General features: G+C 57.9%; 1 protein-coding gene across 5 annotated transcripts in view; it reads left to right on the top strand.

Moving 5' to 3' along the window:
- The window catches only part of LOC116580920, a 138,392-nt gene that overhangs the window by 92,523 nt on the left and 27,275 nt on the right, over positions 1-18,594 (top strand). For all 5 annotated transcript variants that reach the window (XM_032327782.1, XM_032327786.1, XM_032327785.1 and 2 more), the window contains 10 exons: positions 450-803; positions 2,681-2,812; positions 4,985-5,134; positions 5,249-5,365; positions 7,641-7,848; positions 10,412-10,578; positions 11,705-11,817; positions 12,916-12,997; positions 15,866-16,003; positions 17,597-17,759. In XM_032327782.1, the coding sequence (XP_032183673.1) occupies positions 450-803; positions 2,681-2,812; positions 4,985-5,134; positions 5,249-5,365; positions 7,641-7,848; positions 10,412-10,578; positions 11,705-11,817; positions 12,916-12,997; positions 15,866-16,003; positions 17,597-17,759 (1,624 nt within the window). The remainder of the gene's footprint in view (positions 1-449; positions 804-2,680; positions 2,813-4,984; positions 5,135-5,248; positions 5,366-7,640; positions 7,849-10,411; positions 10,579-11,704; positions 11,818-12,915; positions 12,998-15,865; positions 16,004-17,596; positions 17,760-18,594) is intronic.

Below are 18,594 nucleotides of genomic sequence, written 5' to 3' on the forward strand. Positions count from 1 at the left end.
TTTTGCTTCATTTTAATTTCAATGGAAACAGCTCCACATGGTTAGTGACGATCCTACCGGATGACCTAGATTAAAGGCACAGACTGTAGAAGACCAGTTGGGTACAGACCTGAGCTCTGCTGGTAACCCCTGGTATCCTGGGCATTCATTCGTTTTGCCTCTTTGAGCCTCAGTCTTCCCATCTGTCACATGGGGACAGCGACTGCCCAGCTCCGGGCTGGGAACAGGCTGAAGAAAGGTGATTCCTGCAGAGCACTTAGCATGAGGCTGTGTGGGTATTGACTTTCTACACTGGTTACTTGTGTGTTGGAACTGCTGCTCTTTCGTGGGGCGAGGGAAGCACAGATTGGGGCGCCGGGGGGGCTGGAGGGGTGAGATGGTGGGAGATGGAGAATCAGATTCGCTCTCCTGACCTGGGACCTCTCTCTGACCCCCTTCTGGTCTGCCAGGGCCTGGGTCTCCCAGCAGGGACGCAGCTCAATGGCTCCCTGCGAGCCACAGGTGGAGAAGCAGCGGTGTCCGGGGCCCTCGCATCGCCCGGCCAGACCGCGTCCCTGACCTTGGTGGCGGCCGTGCACCCATCGGAGGCCACACTCCGAGTGAAGCTGAGTCACACGCTGCCCACGCTGCGGGCCATCCCCCCAGAGGCCTTGCTGAGCGTCCAGCTTGGGTGGGCGGCCGGGCACTGGCTGGGTCTGGAGCTGCAGGCGGGGGCCTGTGAGCTGCAGGGCGGTGGCGAGCTGCGCCTAGACCACGGGCTGCACTGGTGGGTGCTGGCTGAGAGCTCCTGCGAGGCCCTGCAGGTAAGGGGCTCTGCGGTATGGAGGGGGCGTAGGCCCCACAGTCTCCAGGGGGCAGGGGGGGGCCGCTTTTTCAACCACTGGAGAAACAAGAGAGATTAAACCCCAGGGGAAGGGACTCGTCAAATACGTATTGAGCCCACTCTGTGCCCTGGAAATACAGCCATGAACCAAGCAGAGGTAAATGCCTGCCTAGGGGAGACAGGCAACCCCAGGCATCCATCAGCGAAGTGCAGACTGTATCAGTTAGTGGTAAGGACTATGGGAGGCAGAAAGTGGGAACGGGGGTGTGAATAACAGGACACACACTGCAATTTTTAAAAGTTAGTCAAGATTGGCCCCAAAGACAAGACGACATTTGAGCAGAGACTTGAAGGAGAAGAAGGAGGAGCCACGTGGCTATCTGGGGAGAGAGCCTTCTAGGCAGGGCCAGTGCAAAGGTCCTGAGGCAGAGCCAGAGAGGCAAAGCGTTTTCTAGAGCCAGGGTCACCAAAGCCTTTCTCTAAAAGGCCAGAGAGTAAATATCTTCAGCTTTGCAGGTTGTGTAGCCTCTGTGGTAACTACTCAGCCCTGTGGTTACAGCACAAAACACGTATAAACAATAAACACACAAATGGGCGTGACCATGTGCCAATAAAACTTTATTTATAACAGCAGGTAATGGGCTGGGTGTGGCCCATCCACCTTCCTTTGCTGACTCCTGCTGTATGAAAAGCACAGGAGGTGGGGGAGCGCTCAGATTCAGGATCCTTTGTAGAGGCTGAGACAGAGGACTGGCTGGAGGTTTGGGAGCGGGGGTGCGAGAGAGGGGGCAGGGGAGCAGGGCGTCTCCTCTGCTTGTGTCCCGTGTGTTGAGAGGGCTGGGGTTGCTGGTGCCTGTGACGGGCAGCACAGTGGGAAGAGGAGGGCTGGGGAGGCGTCCCTGACCCAGCTCCATCTTGGACGTGTTAAACTTGCCAGGGCTGTTGGATGCCCAGGTGAAGCTATGGGGGGCCGCTCTTGGGGTCAGGAGCTTGGCTGTGGTCTCTGAAAGCCAGGGGGACTGGCTGAGATGTTAATGGAGTGGGTGTGGACCCGGGCAGGGCATCAGGGAGCGGCTCTGGGTACCAGCTACCAGGGACAAGCAAGGGAGGGTGAGAAGCCCAAGGGAGGAAGGGCCTGGAGGCCTGGGAGGAAGGCCTTTCCGGGAGGGAGGGGGTAAGAGGGTTGGAGGCTGTGTCAGGCAGGTGTGGGTCTCAGCAAAGCCCATGCTGGCAAGGCCATCTGGGAGGCCAGGAAGCATTAGACTGAGACGTGGCTCTGCCTCCTTGTCTCTGGGTGGCTTTGAGCAAGTCATCGTTTCTTTCTGGGTCTCCGTTTTATCACAAAATGAGGTGTGAAGACCCCTCTGCTATCAGGATTAGTTAAAACGGCAGACACCTGCTGCCCAGCACGGCCCAGTGCATGGTGGGGTCTGGAGAATGGACGTGTCTTTCTCTGCCCCATGCTAAGGCAAAGAAGCCTTGGAGGGCTCTTGCATGTGCTGGCAGCTCTCTGGGAGAGCTGGGTCTGCCCCCGGAGGGGAGAGGCAAGAGGAGGAGGGCTCTCCAGCTCCTCTGGTTGTAAGATTGTTGGGCAGGTTGGTCCACAAGACCGGGTTCTCCTCCGGCCAAAATCAGATCCCTGGGGATTTGGGAAGGGCAGGGAGGCAGGAGGGGGAAACCCATTAAACAGTGGACAGAGCCACAGCCAGGGGGGCCCTCGGGCACTTTGAGACCGTGATCAAAGCGACAAACCCTGTCCTAGAAAGACGTTCACATCCCACTGGGTGAACAGTTCGAGAGGGAGGTCTTAGGACCCCTGATCGAGAGCCCTGCTTTTGTGTCTCAAAACCTCTCCAGGCCCTGGGGGTCCCCGGCCGAGTCAACAGCTCCGGGGCCGTCACCGTGAACTCCATGGCTGTGGACGCCCGGGTCCTAGTCGCCATGAACCACAGCTCGCTGCGAGGACTGCTCACCCTCAAGGCTACCGAGGTCAGATCACAGGGGTCGGGGTGCCTGGGGACACCAGGGAAGGGGTGCTGAGGCCCGAGGAGAAGCACCGGGTGCTCTCCTAGCGCCGAGATGGGAGCCTTGGGACCCATACGTGGAGGCATGAGGCTTCCAACAAGAAGCCCCACAGCCCCCCACTTTTCTCTTGCTCGTTTGCTTTAAAATTAAAAAAAAAAAAGTCTTATGGAAATGTAACAAACATGACAGGGAGAGGACAGAGATGAAAAGTACTCAGTCTGGTGGCATTTTCACAGAGCAAATGAAAGTGCAGAATGTGACCAGAACCCCAGAAGCCCCACTCGGGCCCTCTTCTTCTCACCGGGCACACCCAGGAGCCCCCCCACCCCCATGCACGTTCCTGAATGTCCCGTCCGTCCGCAGAAGCACGCAGCGTGTTCCTTTTCACACTTGCCTCCTCTTCAACATGTTTGCGCGGGGCACCTGGTGGGCACGGTCGTTGGAGCATCCGTCTCTTGGTTCCGGCTCAGGTCCCTCTCTCGGGGCTGTGAGTTCGAGCCCCGTGTCAGGCTCTGCGCTCAGCGTGGAGTCTGCTTAAGGCTTTCTGTCCCTCCCCTTCTTCCTTCTCCCCTCAAATAAGTGCATCTTTTAAGAGCCACACCAAAAAACCATTAGGTTGTGAGATTTCCTGCCTTGTTTTCGATCGTACCTCATTGCCGTATAGTATTGGACAGTGTAGATGTATTACAGGCCATCTGTCCTTCTACCCGTTAGCTTTTGGGGGCTGTCATCCTCTTACTGTAGATCTTGTTAATTAGTCATGCACCTGTTTTTATTTTGTTTTAAAAATTTGTATTGTAAAATACATATAAAATTTATCATCTTGGGATGCCTGGAAGGCTCCGTTGGTTCAACGTTTGCCTTCAGCTTGGGTCATGATCTCAGGGTCCTGGGATCGAGCCCCACATCAGGCTCTCTGCTCAGTGGGAAGCCTGCTTCTCCCTCTGCCTGCCGCTTCCCCTGCTTGTGCATGCTGTCTCTCTGACAAATAAATATGTAATTTTTAAAAAAATTAACCGTCTTAACCATTTCTAAGTTGAATGTTCAGTGGTCTTCGTACCCATGTTCTTGTGCAGCCCTCTCCACCCCCCGTCTCCGGGACTGTCTTCCTACTGCACAACGGAAACTCTGTCCCCATGACACAGCAACTCCCCGTCCCCTGCTCCCCCCACCCCAACCCCTGGCAACCGCCATACCCTTTTCTGTCTCTTTGGGTTTGACTACTCAGGGCATCTCCTCCAGGTGGAATCACACAGCATCTTTCTATGACTGGCTTCGTTCGCCGACCATCACGTCCTCGGGGTTCCCCCACATTGTCGCTGCTGTCAGAGTGTCCCTCCTTCCTTAAGTCCCAGCAACCCGCGCAGTGTGGACAGACCACACCGTGTTGCTCATCCGTCCCCTGATGTTCAAGTTGTTTCCGACCTTTGAGTACCGGGAGCAGTGCTCCTAGGGCCACGGTTATGCAGATCTCTTTCCAAGACCCGGCTTTCAATTCTTAGGGATGCAAGCATCCAGTTTTTGCCTCTTGCAAATAACACTGCCTCAAGCTCGCTGGTATGCCTGTGTTTCGGTGAACACGGGCCGAGCGGAACCGCTAGATCAGAGAGGGTGTGCGGGCTCAGCCCCGCCTGCTTGATTCTCTCAGAGCTCGCCGGCCTGCCCGGAGCTGCCTGGGAAAGTCTCTGACCATCACTTCAGTAGACAGAGCCGTCTTGCAGGGCTTTCTTCACACCCTTCTGTGAGCATCGTCTGAACGTCTCGGGAGGTTTTTTTTGTTTTTTTTTTTGTCTTTTATTTGTCCAGATGTTTTTCTCTCTGCTACATCCCAACCTGCAAGGCGTGTCCTTCTCCAACAGTCTGTGGGTCCCTCCCTCAACCTTGCCGAAGCCTTTCTCTCTGAGGTTCCTTTCCTCCCCCCTGAACTTTGCACTCGCCCCTTCCTTTCTATCAGGCATCCCAAAATACGTTCGCTGCCTCTGGTGGGAATTCCCCTTACTGTTCTTCTAGGGTGCGGTAGACAACAGGGTGGGGGAGACGGGGCTTGATTTAATGTCTGAGTAGTTTATGCTCCCCTCCGTGGGGGACTCTGGCCACCTACCAGGCACGGAGTCTGTTTCTCTGCCTCCTTTGCAGACCCAGCGGGAGGTGGCTATGTTGCTGGTACACAGCTTCCCCCAGCCCAGCCCCTTGGGCCTCCCAGCCCGTGTCCTGCTGGATCTGGCCACCGAGAGCTACGGGCCGGGCTACAGACGCACCCTGCGGGTCCAAGTCGACGACAAACAGGTGTGGGGCTCAGCAGGCCGGGCCTCTGGGAACTGGGGGGGGGGCGGGGGGTTGTGGGGGTCCTGGGGACAGCCCAGCCCAAGGCCCAGGTCTCACAGTCGTCCCCGTGGGCAGGTCTCGGAGGAGTTGACGTTCACGCGGCAGCCAGAGCACGTCTCCCTGTCCTACACGCTCTGGCACAACGTCCCCGTGCTGCGGACTCTGTGGCGGGCGGACAAGCTGGGCCTGCAGGTCAGCCTCGGCGAGCGCCGGTGATCATGGAAACTCGTGCGTGCGTTTGTGCTTTCGTGCATTCGCTCAACAAACGTTGTTGGAAGTCAGGGGGATACAAAGGGGAGGTGGAACAAGGTTCCAGACTTCCCTCTGAGCCTCAGTCTCCTCATCTCGATAGTAGGGAGAGGGCTCCTCTCCCTAGCCTAGCCACGTGCCCCTGGGTTCACAGCCTCCCTGTGGACCGAGTGCGTGTCCTTGACCCCCCCTTTTTAGCCTTATCCACCTGCTCTCAGCCTGGGCATTCTGGGCCGGTGTCTCTCTCTGCTGCACGGAAGCTCCCCCCTTTCTTCTTCTTTAGGCCCCACACGCGCAGGTCTGTATACTTGTGTCTCTCCCCTTGGAGGCGGATGGGCTCCTGGCTGGCCCAGCCCGGCCGCAGACGCGGATGGTGTGTCCTCCCAGATGTGCCTGGAGCCCAACCCCTTGTTCCCCACCTCCAGCTGTGTCCTCTGCTCCAGGCCATCTCGGGTCACACCCAGGTTCCAGCCACCTAGCTGGGCTCCCGCCTTCACTGCTGCCCCCTCGGGTCTCCACCCAGAGCCCCTCCACGTCCAGGTTGGCCCCAGAAACCTCATGCCCTCTCTGAGCTCACCTGCCGGGGGCTCCCCGCTTGCTGACTTCCCTCGGGCTCGCTGGCCCCTGTACTCAGGCTCGCCAGATGTTTCTTCCCTTCGATGCCCACCGCCCGCTCCTGGCCTCCCCAGGTCTTTGCACACATGTCCCCTCTCTGGCCTTCCCTGAGGACCCCTGCCCTGGCCTGTGTCTCCCCCACCCGAACCCTCTGTGAAGAAGATGGCTTTGCTTCTCGTCTGCCACTCAGAGCACACGTGGGTCCAGATGGCTGGGGACTCCCCCACCCACGACCCATTTGCTGGTGCCCCCTTCCCTGCCCGCGGATGTGGTCAGCCCTGAGCCCTGCTTGAGGGATTTTCACAGGCGTTCATCCGGTGAGTGTGCTGGATCCTTCACTCGCCCCGCAGCCTCTCCTCCCCTCCCTGAGGACAGGGACGGGGGGGGGGCTGAAGGTTCCAGCTTCTCACCAGGGTTTGGTCTTTCTGGGGAACCCACCGAGAGTCCCCTCAGTAGAACAGAAAGCACTGGTCTCACCCACGAAATCCCAAGGGATTGAGGAGCTCCAGTAAGACGCTCCTCTCTCCCACTCACTGGGGAGCTTTCAAGGGCGGGAGCTCTGGGTCATGGACGGGGATCACAGACCAGATGGGGGCAGGACCCGGGGACAAAGGCATAGATAGCTAAGCCTGTGTATTTCTTACTATCTCACATGCTCCCCGACTGCTTTCTCTTTTCCATCCTCTTTCCGTCCGGCCCGCGATGGCTTCTACCTTGTCCTGGTCTGTCTCCCGCAGCCGGCCTCCAGGCTGCACGGCCCCGGCAATCCCGTGTGTGGTGCACGGTGGCATCTCCAGGTGCAGGACAGGGCCCGGCACTTAGTAGGCGCTCAGCCAGCATCACCGAAGGGCAGGGCAGCACTTCCTGCTTTGTAGAGCCGCTGACGCCACGCAGCGAGGGGCTTTATGCCCCTGCTGGTCGCTGCTGCTCCAGTGGGGGGCAGAGGCCACAAACTCAAAGCCTTTGGGGGCCAGGTAGAGAGCTGAAAATGGGTCAGGGGGCTGCTTGGGGACATAGAGAGCTCGTGCCTGTCAAAAACCTTCCAAAGCTATGTTTTATTTTGCAGACATTTTTTTATGATAGTATAATATATTAATGTATTACATTTTAAGTCTTTTTAAAAAAATTTTATTTAATGGTGAGAGAGAGCACAAGCAGGAGGAGTCGCAGGCAGAGGGAGAAGCAGGCTCCCTGCCGAGCAAGGAGCCCAGCGTGGGACTCTATCCTAGGACCCTGGGATCATGACCTGAGCTGAAGGCAGACACCTAACCCACTGAGCCACTCAGGCGTCCCCCATTTTAAGTATTTTCAAGCATTTTAAGGGCACCGGGTCTGTTCATAGTGGTGTGCCTTGCTTCTCTCATTCTACCCCACACGGAAACCCCATAGCTGCAAGCAGCCGTTCCTGGGCCAGCACACCCCACCCAGCAACATAGCGCATGTCCCCTTGCTCTTTTCTAAACTGACTCCTGCAAGGCGCGGGTCTCAGCTCCCCACCCCCCACCCCCACAGTGCTGTGGGTCTTTGGGAGCTGGAGTGAGCTGGGCCGGGCTGGCTGTCTCTGCCACCCCCACAAGCCACCCTCTCCGGCGGGTCATTCTAGGCCTCTGTGGACGTTCCCAGCAACGGTTCCAGCTTCCAGCATTCCGGACGCCTCTCGGCAGGGCCCACGTCCGTGAACTACTCTGTGAGTGGCCGTCACCGTGCGGGGCACCTGCAGCTCTCTGGCCGGAGCGAGCACAACAGCGTGACCCTGTTGCAGGCCGGGCTCCCGGGCCAGGCCCGCCTGAGCGCCAAGCTACAGACACACGGTAAGGCACCCAGCGCCCCGCCCCAGGACCTGAGGGCCGGTTCCCCCCACCCCGGGGCCTGCTCGCCACTCTCGGAACCAAAGGACATCCTTACCCTTGAAGCCCTGGTTCCCGGGGGGAGCCTGTATTCCTTTCCTAGGCTTGCGAAGATGTGTCCCCTCTACAGTCCTGGAGCCCAGGTGTCCGCAGGGCCGTGCTTCTGCCGAAGGCTCTGTGGGGGGATCCTTTCTGGCCTCTTCCAGCTCCAGGAGGCCCCAGCCGATCCTTGGCTCGTGGCTGCCTCTCTCTGATCTCTGCCTCTGTGTCCGGGCCTCTTCTCTTCTTTTAAGTGACCTCAGTCACTGGCCGAGGGCCCTCCCTACTTCTGCAAGACCGCGTCTCAACCTGATCCGCTCTGCAGGGCCCCCATTTCAAGATAAGGCCACATTCCATTGGTACTGATGCTTACGGCTTCAACATGATTTTTAGGGATAAACAGTTTAACCTCTAATGGAGGGGGTAGGTAGTAAGAGCCAGTGTTGATGGGGTGCTTACCATATACCAGGCAAGCTCTCTGAACACAGAAGCTCAGTGAGTCTGCTCAGCCATCCACTCAGGCCAAGGGAAGCTCGAAGCCTGTAGTGGGGCCTCTGAGCCTTCAGGATCCACACCCTCTGTTCTCTCACGCCGTCTTCTGGCCCCTGCTCATTTCACTCCTTGCTAGTCTTCAAACACATGGGGCTGGCTCCTGCCTCAGGACCTTTGCACAGGCTGTTCCTCTGTCTGGGAGGCTCTTCCCCTGCACGTCTGCTTGTCTCGATCCCTCCCTGCCTTCAAATAGTTTTCAAGTGTCATCTCTTCAGCGAGGCTTTCCCCACCCAGCTTATTTACTGGCATCCCCGCCTCCCTCGAGCTCACCCCATCCCTGGTCCAAGCTTTGTTGCTCTAACATCCTGTGTGACTGACTGACTCAGGACCTTCATTTCTCATTGCCTGTCTTCTGCCCACCCCACCCTAGAATGCACTCTCCACAAGGACAGGGATGATTTTTGCCTGTTTTAGAGAGTGGAGCCTAGTAGTTACTCAGTTAATCTGTTGAGTGAATTCCTGAATATATGAGGTAGGGGTTAGTCACTGTTCCCATTCTGCAGGGGAGGAAAGGAAGCTCGGAGTGGTGGAGTCACTTGCCCCAGGTCATACAGCCTCAGAACTACGAGATCAGGACCTGACTCCAGGCAGCGTGGCTCCAGGCCCCCCTTCTGGCTATCCCCCGTGTAGAATGCAGAGATCAGGAGCCCTCGGGGGCTCCCCTGTCACTTGGGTCATCTTCTCCTGGCCTCAAACTTTTCCATCCTTGGCTTTGAGCCCCCTGCGAGGTGACTGGGTACTTGGAGCAGACAGGGGGACTGACCTCACAGACTGCTCCGAGGAAGGGCTTATTGGGGACATGGTGTCAATGAATGGGACGGTCATTCCAGGGTGACCCAGTTCCTGGCCCCTGAGAGGCCTGGCGTGGTCACCTGCGGCCAGGCAGGCATCTCCCCTCCGCACGGCTGCTCACGTTCGGCCATCCCAGCCCCTCGGTGGGGGGCGTTCTCTGCTTGGCCTTAACATTCTCGCTGTCTCGGACCATCTGAAACTTCCTCGGGCTTGGGGACCGGGGCTCCTTCAATGTGGGTCCCTTCCTCCTCGGGCCCCACACGTAGCAGGTGCTTGGGGTTGAACACCGCCTCGGAAGGAAGGAAGAGAACCCTTCCTGGGACCTGTGTGTCTGACGGGCAGGTGTCCTCCGGGGTGTTCTCTCTCTTCATCGTGGCAGGGTCACTCAGGGTGGGCTGGCTGGGCCCACTTTATTGATGAGGAAATCGAGGCTTAGAGTGCCACCTACCCCGATGGGCCCAGATGGCAGGTGAAGCAGGTATCCCGGGCAGGAGCTGTGAGCTGCACCAAGCCCACCCCCGCTGACGTAGGCTAGGGTTCGCCTCTGTACCTGGAGAGCCACTTCCTACTGCAGCAGGGGGGATTTAAGTCCCAAAATAAGAAGGACGAAGCTCCTGGAATCATCTTTCCCGGAGGGTCCCATGGAGGCTACATCATGGAGGTGTGGTCGGGCTGGGAGGCAGGATCCCGGAGGTTCCCCGGGTGCGTGGGATGGGCGGGGACCCTCCATCCTGGGCCGGGTGGGCTCCAGGTCAGTATCATTTGATATCCTCTGCATGTATGATAAACCCAGAGAGATGTGTTTATTCGTCTGTTTCCCCACTGCCTGCGATGTGTCCGGAGCCGTGCCAAGTGCTGCGAACAGAGCAGGGAACAGACTGACGGTCCTGCCCTCACGGGGCTGACCAACCCCAGGGAGGGAGAAGGAAGGGTCGGGGGGTACTTCAGGTGGGCTCTCAGGGGTGTTACCTCAGCAGCAATCCTGGGGAGAGGAGCTGGCCTGGCCACGCTCATCGAGGGGACACCACCTGGCAGATGAAGTCCCAGAGGCTCTTGAGAAGCAAAAGCCTTGTCTGGCATCAGTCCCACACGCACAGGGAGGTGAACCAAGCCCCCAGTAGCCTGTGCCCTTCTCTGCCCCTAGAGACCCAGACCCGGGCCAGCGTGGCCCTCCACGGAGGGGATGGTGCTGTCAGCATGGACGTGGCAGCCCTGGTGTCCTGGCCGGCGAATGGCTCCCTGGAGCTGCTGGTGAATGCCAGCCACGCAGCTCCCGCTCTCCGGAGGCTGGGCCTGCCCTCGACCACCCAGGTGAGGAGTGGGTGCACCCGCCAGGCTGGGCTCCCCGCTAATTCCGTCCACTCCATCCTGTTCCCCAGCGTGCAGGGGACCAACCACGGGCTCGCCCAACAGATGTCCTGCGCTGTGTCTCTCCAGCACTCGACAATTTGTAGATGCTGGAAGCCCCCGTTCCAGGTGCCCGCCCTGTGTGCTTTCTGCCTTTCTGCTCTCGCCCTCGAGCCAAAGCCCAGCTTTTGCTGTTGGAGCCCCTGCTCCACGCTCAGTGCCGTCCAGGGGGTTTTCCATGGCCTGATTCCTTTCCTCCTCCTAATGCCCCGCGAGGGGCAGGCAGCATAGTTCTTAAGAACCCCAGCTCTGGACATCAGATCCCAGCTCTGATTCACACAGCGTGCTGTGTGACCTCAGGCAAATTCCTTAGCCTCTCTGCGCCCTCAGTCTGTTCCTGAAATGGGGATGATGGTGGTACCGACAACATGGGGTTTGGGAGGATGGAGACAGGGGTGCCGTCTGGTCAAACAGATGCTGTAGAAGCATTTGCTGCTGTGACGACAGTCCCCGTCGTCCCCATCTGTGGGACACGCGTGTGTATGTCACCTACTCAAGGTCCCCTAGCAAGGAGGCAGCAAAAGGGACTCAGTCTGGCACCTGGGCGCTTTCCCATGATGCCCTCCCACCTCCGAGAGGGGGAATCTGCTGTGGTCTCCTGAATGGGGCCAGGCCCTGGTCACTGTCACTTGGCTGAAGGTCACCTGTCCGGGCTGGGCTCTCTGGCTGCCCATTCCGGAAGCTTCATTCGCAACCTCTTGTTTCCGGTGACCAGCACTGCCCTGCTCCCACTGCCCTCTGCCGTGTGGAGAGCCCCGGGTACCCCTCATGCAGTGGGTCTTTGTCCTTGGTCACTGTACCCCACAACAAAGCAGACCTGGTTTCGCTCTCCCTCACCACCTCTAAACCTCCTTTCCTTGGCTTCAGGCCAGTGATGGGGAGATGTGGGGGGGCTCGTTCTTTGCCGATGTCTGGGGTGCAGGTCTGGTGGGGTGCAGTGCCGGCTGCCGGGGGAGAGCTGCAGAGTGGGGCCAAGGCGGGTCCTCGGGCCCGCTGCAGTCCTCACACCTCACGCCTGCCCCTTCCACAGCTCGTGTTCCAGAAGCTCTGGGCAGAGGAACAGATGCTGTCTTCCCTACGGCTGACCTGCGATTCTCAAGCCAGCCTGGTCCTCGACGTGCGTGGCCAGAGCCAGGAGTTCCGGTGAGGGGTTCTCTGCAGCTCTGGGGGTCCCCTCTCCTCCCACCAGAAGAGGGGGTGCGGGGGAGACAATCAGTGGAGCCCCTGCTGTGCGCTGACCTCCAACCCCCAGCACCTCCTTGACCCCTCCCTGCAGCCCCACTGCCCAGATGTGGAAAGGAAGGCACAGAGAAGCAAAGTAACTCACCCGCGGTCACACAGCTGGTAAAATAACCTTGAGGTTCAGGGATACGACATGGACGAGGACTTGGTCTCACAAGTGAAATGCATGCTAGGCCTCAAATACAAATTAATAATTATTATAGCTCTTCAGCGTGAGGACCTACTGGCTGCCTGGCCCAGCGCTCAGCGGCCTCGCACGTGTATGCATCCGGGGCGAGGGCTGCCTGGCTCCAGCAACCACATGGGGTCCCTGAGGGGCATGAGGAAGCCAGCTGGGAGTGGTCTAGACCAGTGGTTCTCACCTGGGGTGGGTTTGCCCACCCGGGGTCACTTGGCGACGTCTGGGGAAATTTCCAGTGGCTTCTGGTGGGCAGAGGCCAGAGGCAGTGCTAACACTCACCCAGGGCACAGGTCGGCCCGCGGCCATGGGCCTTCTGGCCCAAGATAGCAGCGCTGCTGTGGAAGAAGGACCAGAAGGGGGCAGCGCCCCACGGCAGCAGCAGTGGGGAGCCCCAAGCACCCCGGCCTGAAGGGCCACGGTGAGCACAGGGCTGCCAGGAGTGAGCGCAGTTAAAATCCTGCCGTCCAGACCCCGCGGAGGCCTCCCCTGCCCAAACCTGAGCCGAGACACTCAGCCCAGTACCCCTGCAGCCCCTTTTGCTGAAGGGGAAACTGAGGCCTAGAGGTGCTATATCCCGCATGCCAGAACCAGGCACGGGCCAGGTGGGGGTCGAAACGTGGATCATCTGGCACCAGGCTGTGGCCCTAACCACGGCCCTGCTCGGCCCCCAGGCCCGGGGCACGTGAACGGCCCTGCCTGGGTTCTGGGTGTGTCCGTGGATCTCCTGTCCTCTGCGGGTGGGGGAGGCTGGTCTGAATCCTGACCCAGCCCTGGGCGCCCACAGGCTGGCCTCAGACACTCTCCTTGTCGCCTTCCAGGAAAGAGCTGCAGCTGTCCGGCCGGCACAGCCTCCCCGCCCTCCTGGGCCGCTGGCCCCGCAGAGCCTCAGTCTCGGCCAAGGTAACTGTGCCCAGCCGCCCCGAGCCCTAACTGGTTCCAGAGGCCCTGCCCGTGGTGGGCGGGGGCCGTGCCGGCCGGGCCCCCGCAGGGAGGGCTTACGCATCCACATCTGTGTGCACAGGCCTGCTGCAGGCCCCAGGGGGCTGCCCCCTGAAACCCCTGGCTCCAGCTTTCTCAAACATCCCCAGGCTTACATTCCTGGGCCCGGCCCGGAGCCCCCAGCTGGGCCCACAAGACCCTGGGGAGTAGGGGAGGCCTGGCGCCGCCTCACCTGACCTGGCGTGCTGCCTTTGAGCCGAGCCCCACCGTCTCCCGGGTGCCCCAGCTTCTTCTGATGGCCCAGGCTTCCTGCATATCTTCCCGCCCTTGTCTGCAAATCCTTTCCCCACCTGGAACCCCCAGGACAGCCCGCGGCCATGTATCTGCCTTGCATGTAGCATTTGGGGGCCCTGGGGTGGAGGTAGGGGGGTTGACAACAGGCCCAGGCTGGCAGCCCCCCCGCACTCTGTTGCCATGACCTGTTTGTCTGTCTGCCCCTCTTCCCCAAATCAGGAGTGCCCAGCATCCGGCCCAGGGCCCAGCACATAGTAGGTGCTCATGAAAGATGTTGGCTAACGAGTGAGTGACTGGTTGTTACATTCGCCCAGCTCCTTGCTTGGTTAGCCCCCCAGCCACCCAGTTTTGTTAACTGCCCACCCTGCCCAGGCCGGCTGCCTTTGTTCCCAGAGCACCTACTGTGTGCCTGGTCCTGCCCTAGCACGTTCCCACATGGTTTTAGCATTTCCCACGCATCCCTGCCAACTGCACGTTCCGGGGCCTCTTTGTATCCCCCCGGTCTTTATTTTGAAGAGTTTTCAACATATAGAAAAGTTATTTTAGGACCGAGAACATTCCCTAGTTGTTAATAACCTGCCACAACTTTGTTTGTACTTATCGGTCACATATCTTCTTTCTCTAGTCCTACACATGCCCAAGTACATTTTCCCATTAAGGGACGATATGGACATGTTTCTGGGCACATACCTCTTTACTCCTACATGCTTGGCCGAGTGGTTCCAATGACAAGGCAATTTTCTTACATGACACAGCATAATTAGAAAATTCAGGAAGTTGAACATGATGTAGTCATGCTGTTATTTAATATACGGTCCCTAATAACCTTTCCCAGTTGCCCCAATAATGTTCTTTCATGCTGAATTTTTTATTTGTGTGTTTTCAGTTTGTTTTAAACCCAAGAGACACTTCAGGATCACCCAAAGAATTTAGTTGTGTCTCTTGAGGGAGTTAATCTAGAACAGAGGTCTGCAAACTTGGACTATAAGTAAATGTCTTATCCTTTAAACCCAGTACAATCTCTGTTGTAACTGCTCAGTGCTGCCACCGTCACAGAAAAGCAGCCATAGACAGGATGTAACTAAACGGCCATGGCTGTGTTACAATAAAACTTTATTTACAAAACCATGTGGTGGGCCGAATGTGGCCTAAAGCAGATCCCTGAACCAGAAATTCTCCCACCCCGTACCTAGTTTTCCCCCATTGTTCCGTTATTAAATGTTTTAGACCCTGGAAAATTAAAGCAATTTTATAGTGAATGTCCACGTTCATTTACTCACCCCTGTTCCACTCCACTTGCTTTGTCAGCACTTTATCCTGAATTTTTGACACATTTCAAAGTAAGTTGCGGGTATCGATAGACTTTGCCCCTAAGCATTTCATTGTCTTTAACCGCTTTTTTTAAAAAAGATTTTATTTGTTTATTTGGCAGTAGGCAGAGAGAGAGGAGGAAGCAGGCTCCCCACTGAGCAGAAAGCCTGATGCGGGGCTCGATCCTAGGACCCTGAGATCATGACCTGAGCTGAAGGCAGAGGCTTTAACCCACTGAGTCACTGAGGCGCCCCTTTAACGACCTTTTAAAAAAAGATTTGAGAGAGAGAGAGACTCTATGTATGTGTGTGTGTGCGCATGCCCACACAGGGAGGAGGGGCAGAGGGAGAGGGAGGATCTCAAGCTGGGTTCACGCTGAGCACAGAGCCTGGTAAGGGTCTCAATCTGAGAACCCCGAGATCATGACCGGAGCCAAAATCAAGAGTGGGACGCTTCACGGACGCCGCCACCCAGGGCCCCAGTCCTTAACCACCTTTAAGAAGCCACATGTTGACAATTTTGAAATGTCCAGGCACTGGTTTTGCAGAAAATCCTCCATGTGGATTTGTCAGACTCTTTGTTCAAGATTCAGGGTGACCGAATTAGCCTTGACTGAGGTCAGACCTATCTGCGGAGCTGTTTAAGAATGCCTCCCCAGCCTGTTCGCCGAGGTTCTGTCTCTCCCAGCTGTCGGTAGGGGACAGAGTCTCTGTGTGTAGCTGGCGCCCTACCTGATTCTGTCACGTAGCCAGTCTGGAAGAGAGCACACTGTCTGGTACAATTTTCACATCGACACATTAAGGAAGTGTCATCATCCCAGTGTATCGGGTCAGAAAGCAGAGACTGCGGTGGTGAAGGACCCAGGCAGCAGGTGAACTACCCAATGTGACGGAGCGCCGGAGCCCGCATCTGTTGGATAGCCCAGCCGGTGCCTCGTTCCTTGCGCTAGACTGCCCCCTGCCGTCCACTGTGGTAGTGCAGCTGGAATTCTTGCCTGATGGCCCGTAGCTGTCTTCCAGCCCGTGGGACAGCAGCAGGAAGCACGGGGAGGTGGCTGTCATTGGCCTACACCGAGGCTCAGGACCCTCCTTCCACCAGATTTCAAACAGTCCAGGAAGCCGCGGGTGTCTGGGGCCACAGCCTCCAGCCTGGAGCCAGGATCTGCAGGAATATGCCATCAGAGACCAAGGAGAAAATATCTTACCTGCTTTTCTTCTGGCCCAGCTACAGTACTTGGAGCGTGAGGCCGAGAGCACGATTTTCTTCGAGGGGGAGGACCATCATTTCCATGTGGGCACCAGGCTGGTGACGACAAAGGCCAGTGTTACCAACATCATCAGGCTGGAGCAGACCTTCCCCCAGGTGCATGGAGGGTGGCCAGGGTGGGCTGGGGGAGGGGGCTCCGGGGGCAGCTCCGGGAGAAGATAGGGATTTGTGAGGGGCTCTGGAGTGGGGGAAACATGCTGGAATGGGTTCTCAGCTGCTCTCATTGTGCATTTCTTCCTCCCTCCCATGTTATTTGTTGAACTCCTAGTAGGGCCCAGGGCAGGAACCACTCAGGAAGCTGAGAGAATTGCCAGGGACAGGACTGGTGGGTCCTTCCTCTCACCAACTGCACAGTCTGCTGGGGAGGAAATCATAAAAATAAATAAGAAAACGTTCCAGATGGAATGTATCCAGGTGGATACATTCTAGAGAGAAGAGAAAATGGGGTGACTAAGAGTGGGTGTGTGGCCAGGCAGCTCCTCAAGTGGCCAGGAAGGCCTCACAAAGAAGGTGACATCTGAGCTAGTCCCAGATGACAAGCAAGTGACAGCCATTTGAAGATCTGGTGGAAGGGCATTCCAGGCTGAGGGAACAACACATACAAAGGGCCTGGGGCAGGAACGAGTAGGCTTGTTTGAGGCATGGCCGCTGGCCTGGAGCAGGGTGGGGCAGTAGGAGATCGTGGGGTCCGATCGTAGGGCATGACAAGCCACAGGGAGGAGTTTGGATTTAGTTTTCTGAAATTGGAAGCTTTTGGGGGGACACAGTCCAAATGAAGATTTCAGATCCCTCCAGCGGCTGTATGGGGAGAGACCTACAGGGGGCAGCAGAGATAGCGGTGAGGAAGCCACTGTGCTTAGTGGGGCAAGAAATAATGGTGTCTTGAGTCAAGGTAGGGCAGTAAGACCTTCAAGAGTAAACTCCCCCCCTCCTCCTGGCAAGTCTCCCTGCAGGGCCCCTGACCACCCCCTCAAAGGGGGCACCCACCTAACGGGGAGAGTCCCCTTCTCTGAGCCTTTGCACAGACCCATCTTCCTGCCTAGAATGCCCTTCCTTGCATTGTCCTCCAACTCTTTCCCTGTGTTCCTTTGCCTCTTGAGTATCTTTCATGCCACCCTTGTCACCTGAGCCCATCATTTTCTGTCTCTGTGATGTCTCCCCATCCATCAGGAGCCCCTGAAGGGCCAGGGCCCGTCTTGGTTATTTGTACCCCCATGCTCAGCCCTGGGTTCGGATCCTAATACATGCTCAGTACCTGTCTGAGAAACCCTAGTCCCGGCCACAGCAGCTCCCACGCGGCAGTACCCACGGGTCGGCCCTGGGCGGACACACCCTCGCATCATCTCAGAGGTTAGCGCTGTCCGTCTCATCCGCTCTTACAGACGGGGAAACTGAGCTCAGAGAAGTTAGGAAACCGGCCCAAGGCCACACAGCTTGGAAATGGAGCTGAGGTGATGTGTTCAGAGGGCGACACAGTCTCCCAGTGTCCCGCTCCCCGTGCCCCACACCCCTCCCTCCCATTGTCTGCCCATCCCTGGGGAGCCTTTGGCTTTATGACGTCCCCGTAAACCGTTTGTGCCCCACAGACGTTCCCTGTCTTTCCTTCTCTGAAAGTACCTCTTCTTTCCTACCCGAAGCAGGAGCATGGGCCGGGCTCCCCGGTGACCCAGAGCTGTCTTTCTCTTCTAGCTCAGAGCCCTTCCCAGGCAGCTGGTCCTGCAGACCTTGTACAAGACAGCCCGTGGGACCCACATCCTGCACCAGACAGTTCTGTGGGATGACCAGGAGGCGGAGCTCAACGGGAGCCTCTTGGGGCCCTTCCCCAGGCCCGCTGGGAACCTCAGCATCCAGGGTGAGTGTGTGAGAGGTCACCAGCAGGGGGCGCTGTTCGCTCAGCGAACGATGCTTGAACAACTGTATCCCAGGTGCTGTCCCAGGCCCTGGGGATCCATCTGGAAGTAAGACGGCCCCAGGTCCCTGCCGACAGGGGCAGAGGTGGTGAGCAGGGGTGTGAACATGAAGGAAATTGCATCAGAGTGTTTCTGAGAGTGAGAAGGGGTTGAATTGAGGGGTGTAGGGCTCCTTCGGGTGGGGTAGGTGGGAAAGGCGTGTTTGAGGAGGTAACGTCCGTGCGGAGCCCTGAATGAGGAGGAAGAACTGGCCGTGGCAGGGATCTGAGGAGGGGTATCTCAGGCAAAAGGGAAAGCAGATGCAAAGGCCCTGAGGTGGGAACAAAGTGGGTGCTGGAGCCACAGCAGCAAGGCCGGTGTGGCCGGAGTGCACTGAAGTCGGGGGGAGGAGAGGAGACCAGCGGGAGGGCTGAGGGACCCAGGTCACACAGGGTCCCGGCCCCCCAGCCCAGAGCTAGGGCTACCCTGAGTGTAAGAAGACAGGAAGTGTGTTAGATGGGGCCCTGAGCAGCCCCAGGGGGTTTCAGAGCGGAGGCCGACGGTCAGCAGGGGAGGCGAGTGCTGTCCCCCCAGCAGCCCTGTGGGTGCCACCTGTGTCTCCTAAGGGCTTGGAAGGGGCCATGCTGTCACATAGACTGTCAGTTTCTGTGAGACGAGCCCCCACCACACAGAGCAAAGCCTCCCCTGCCGTCTGCCAAATGGGAAACACAGTGCAGACCCCACTCCCAGGGGCACGGCTTGCTGGGTGGTCAGACGGCATCCCCCCAGGGTCACGGC

The sequence above is a fragment of the Mustela erminea genome, chromosome 20 (genome assembly GCF_009829155.1).
Source record: "Mustela erminea isolate mMusErm1 chromosome 20, mMusErm1.Pri, whole genome shotgun sequence".
Classification (NCBI taxonomy): domain Eukaryota; kingdom Metazoa; phylum Chordata; class Mammalia; order Carnivora; family Mustelidae; genus Mustela; species Mustela erminea.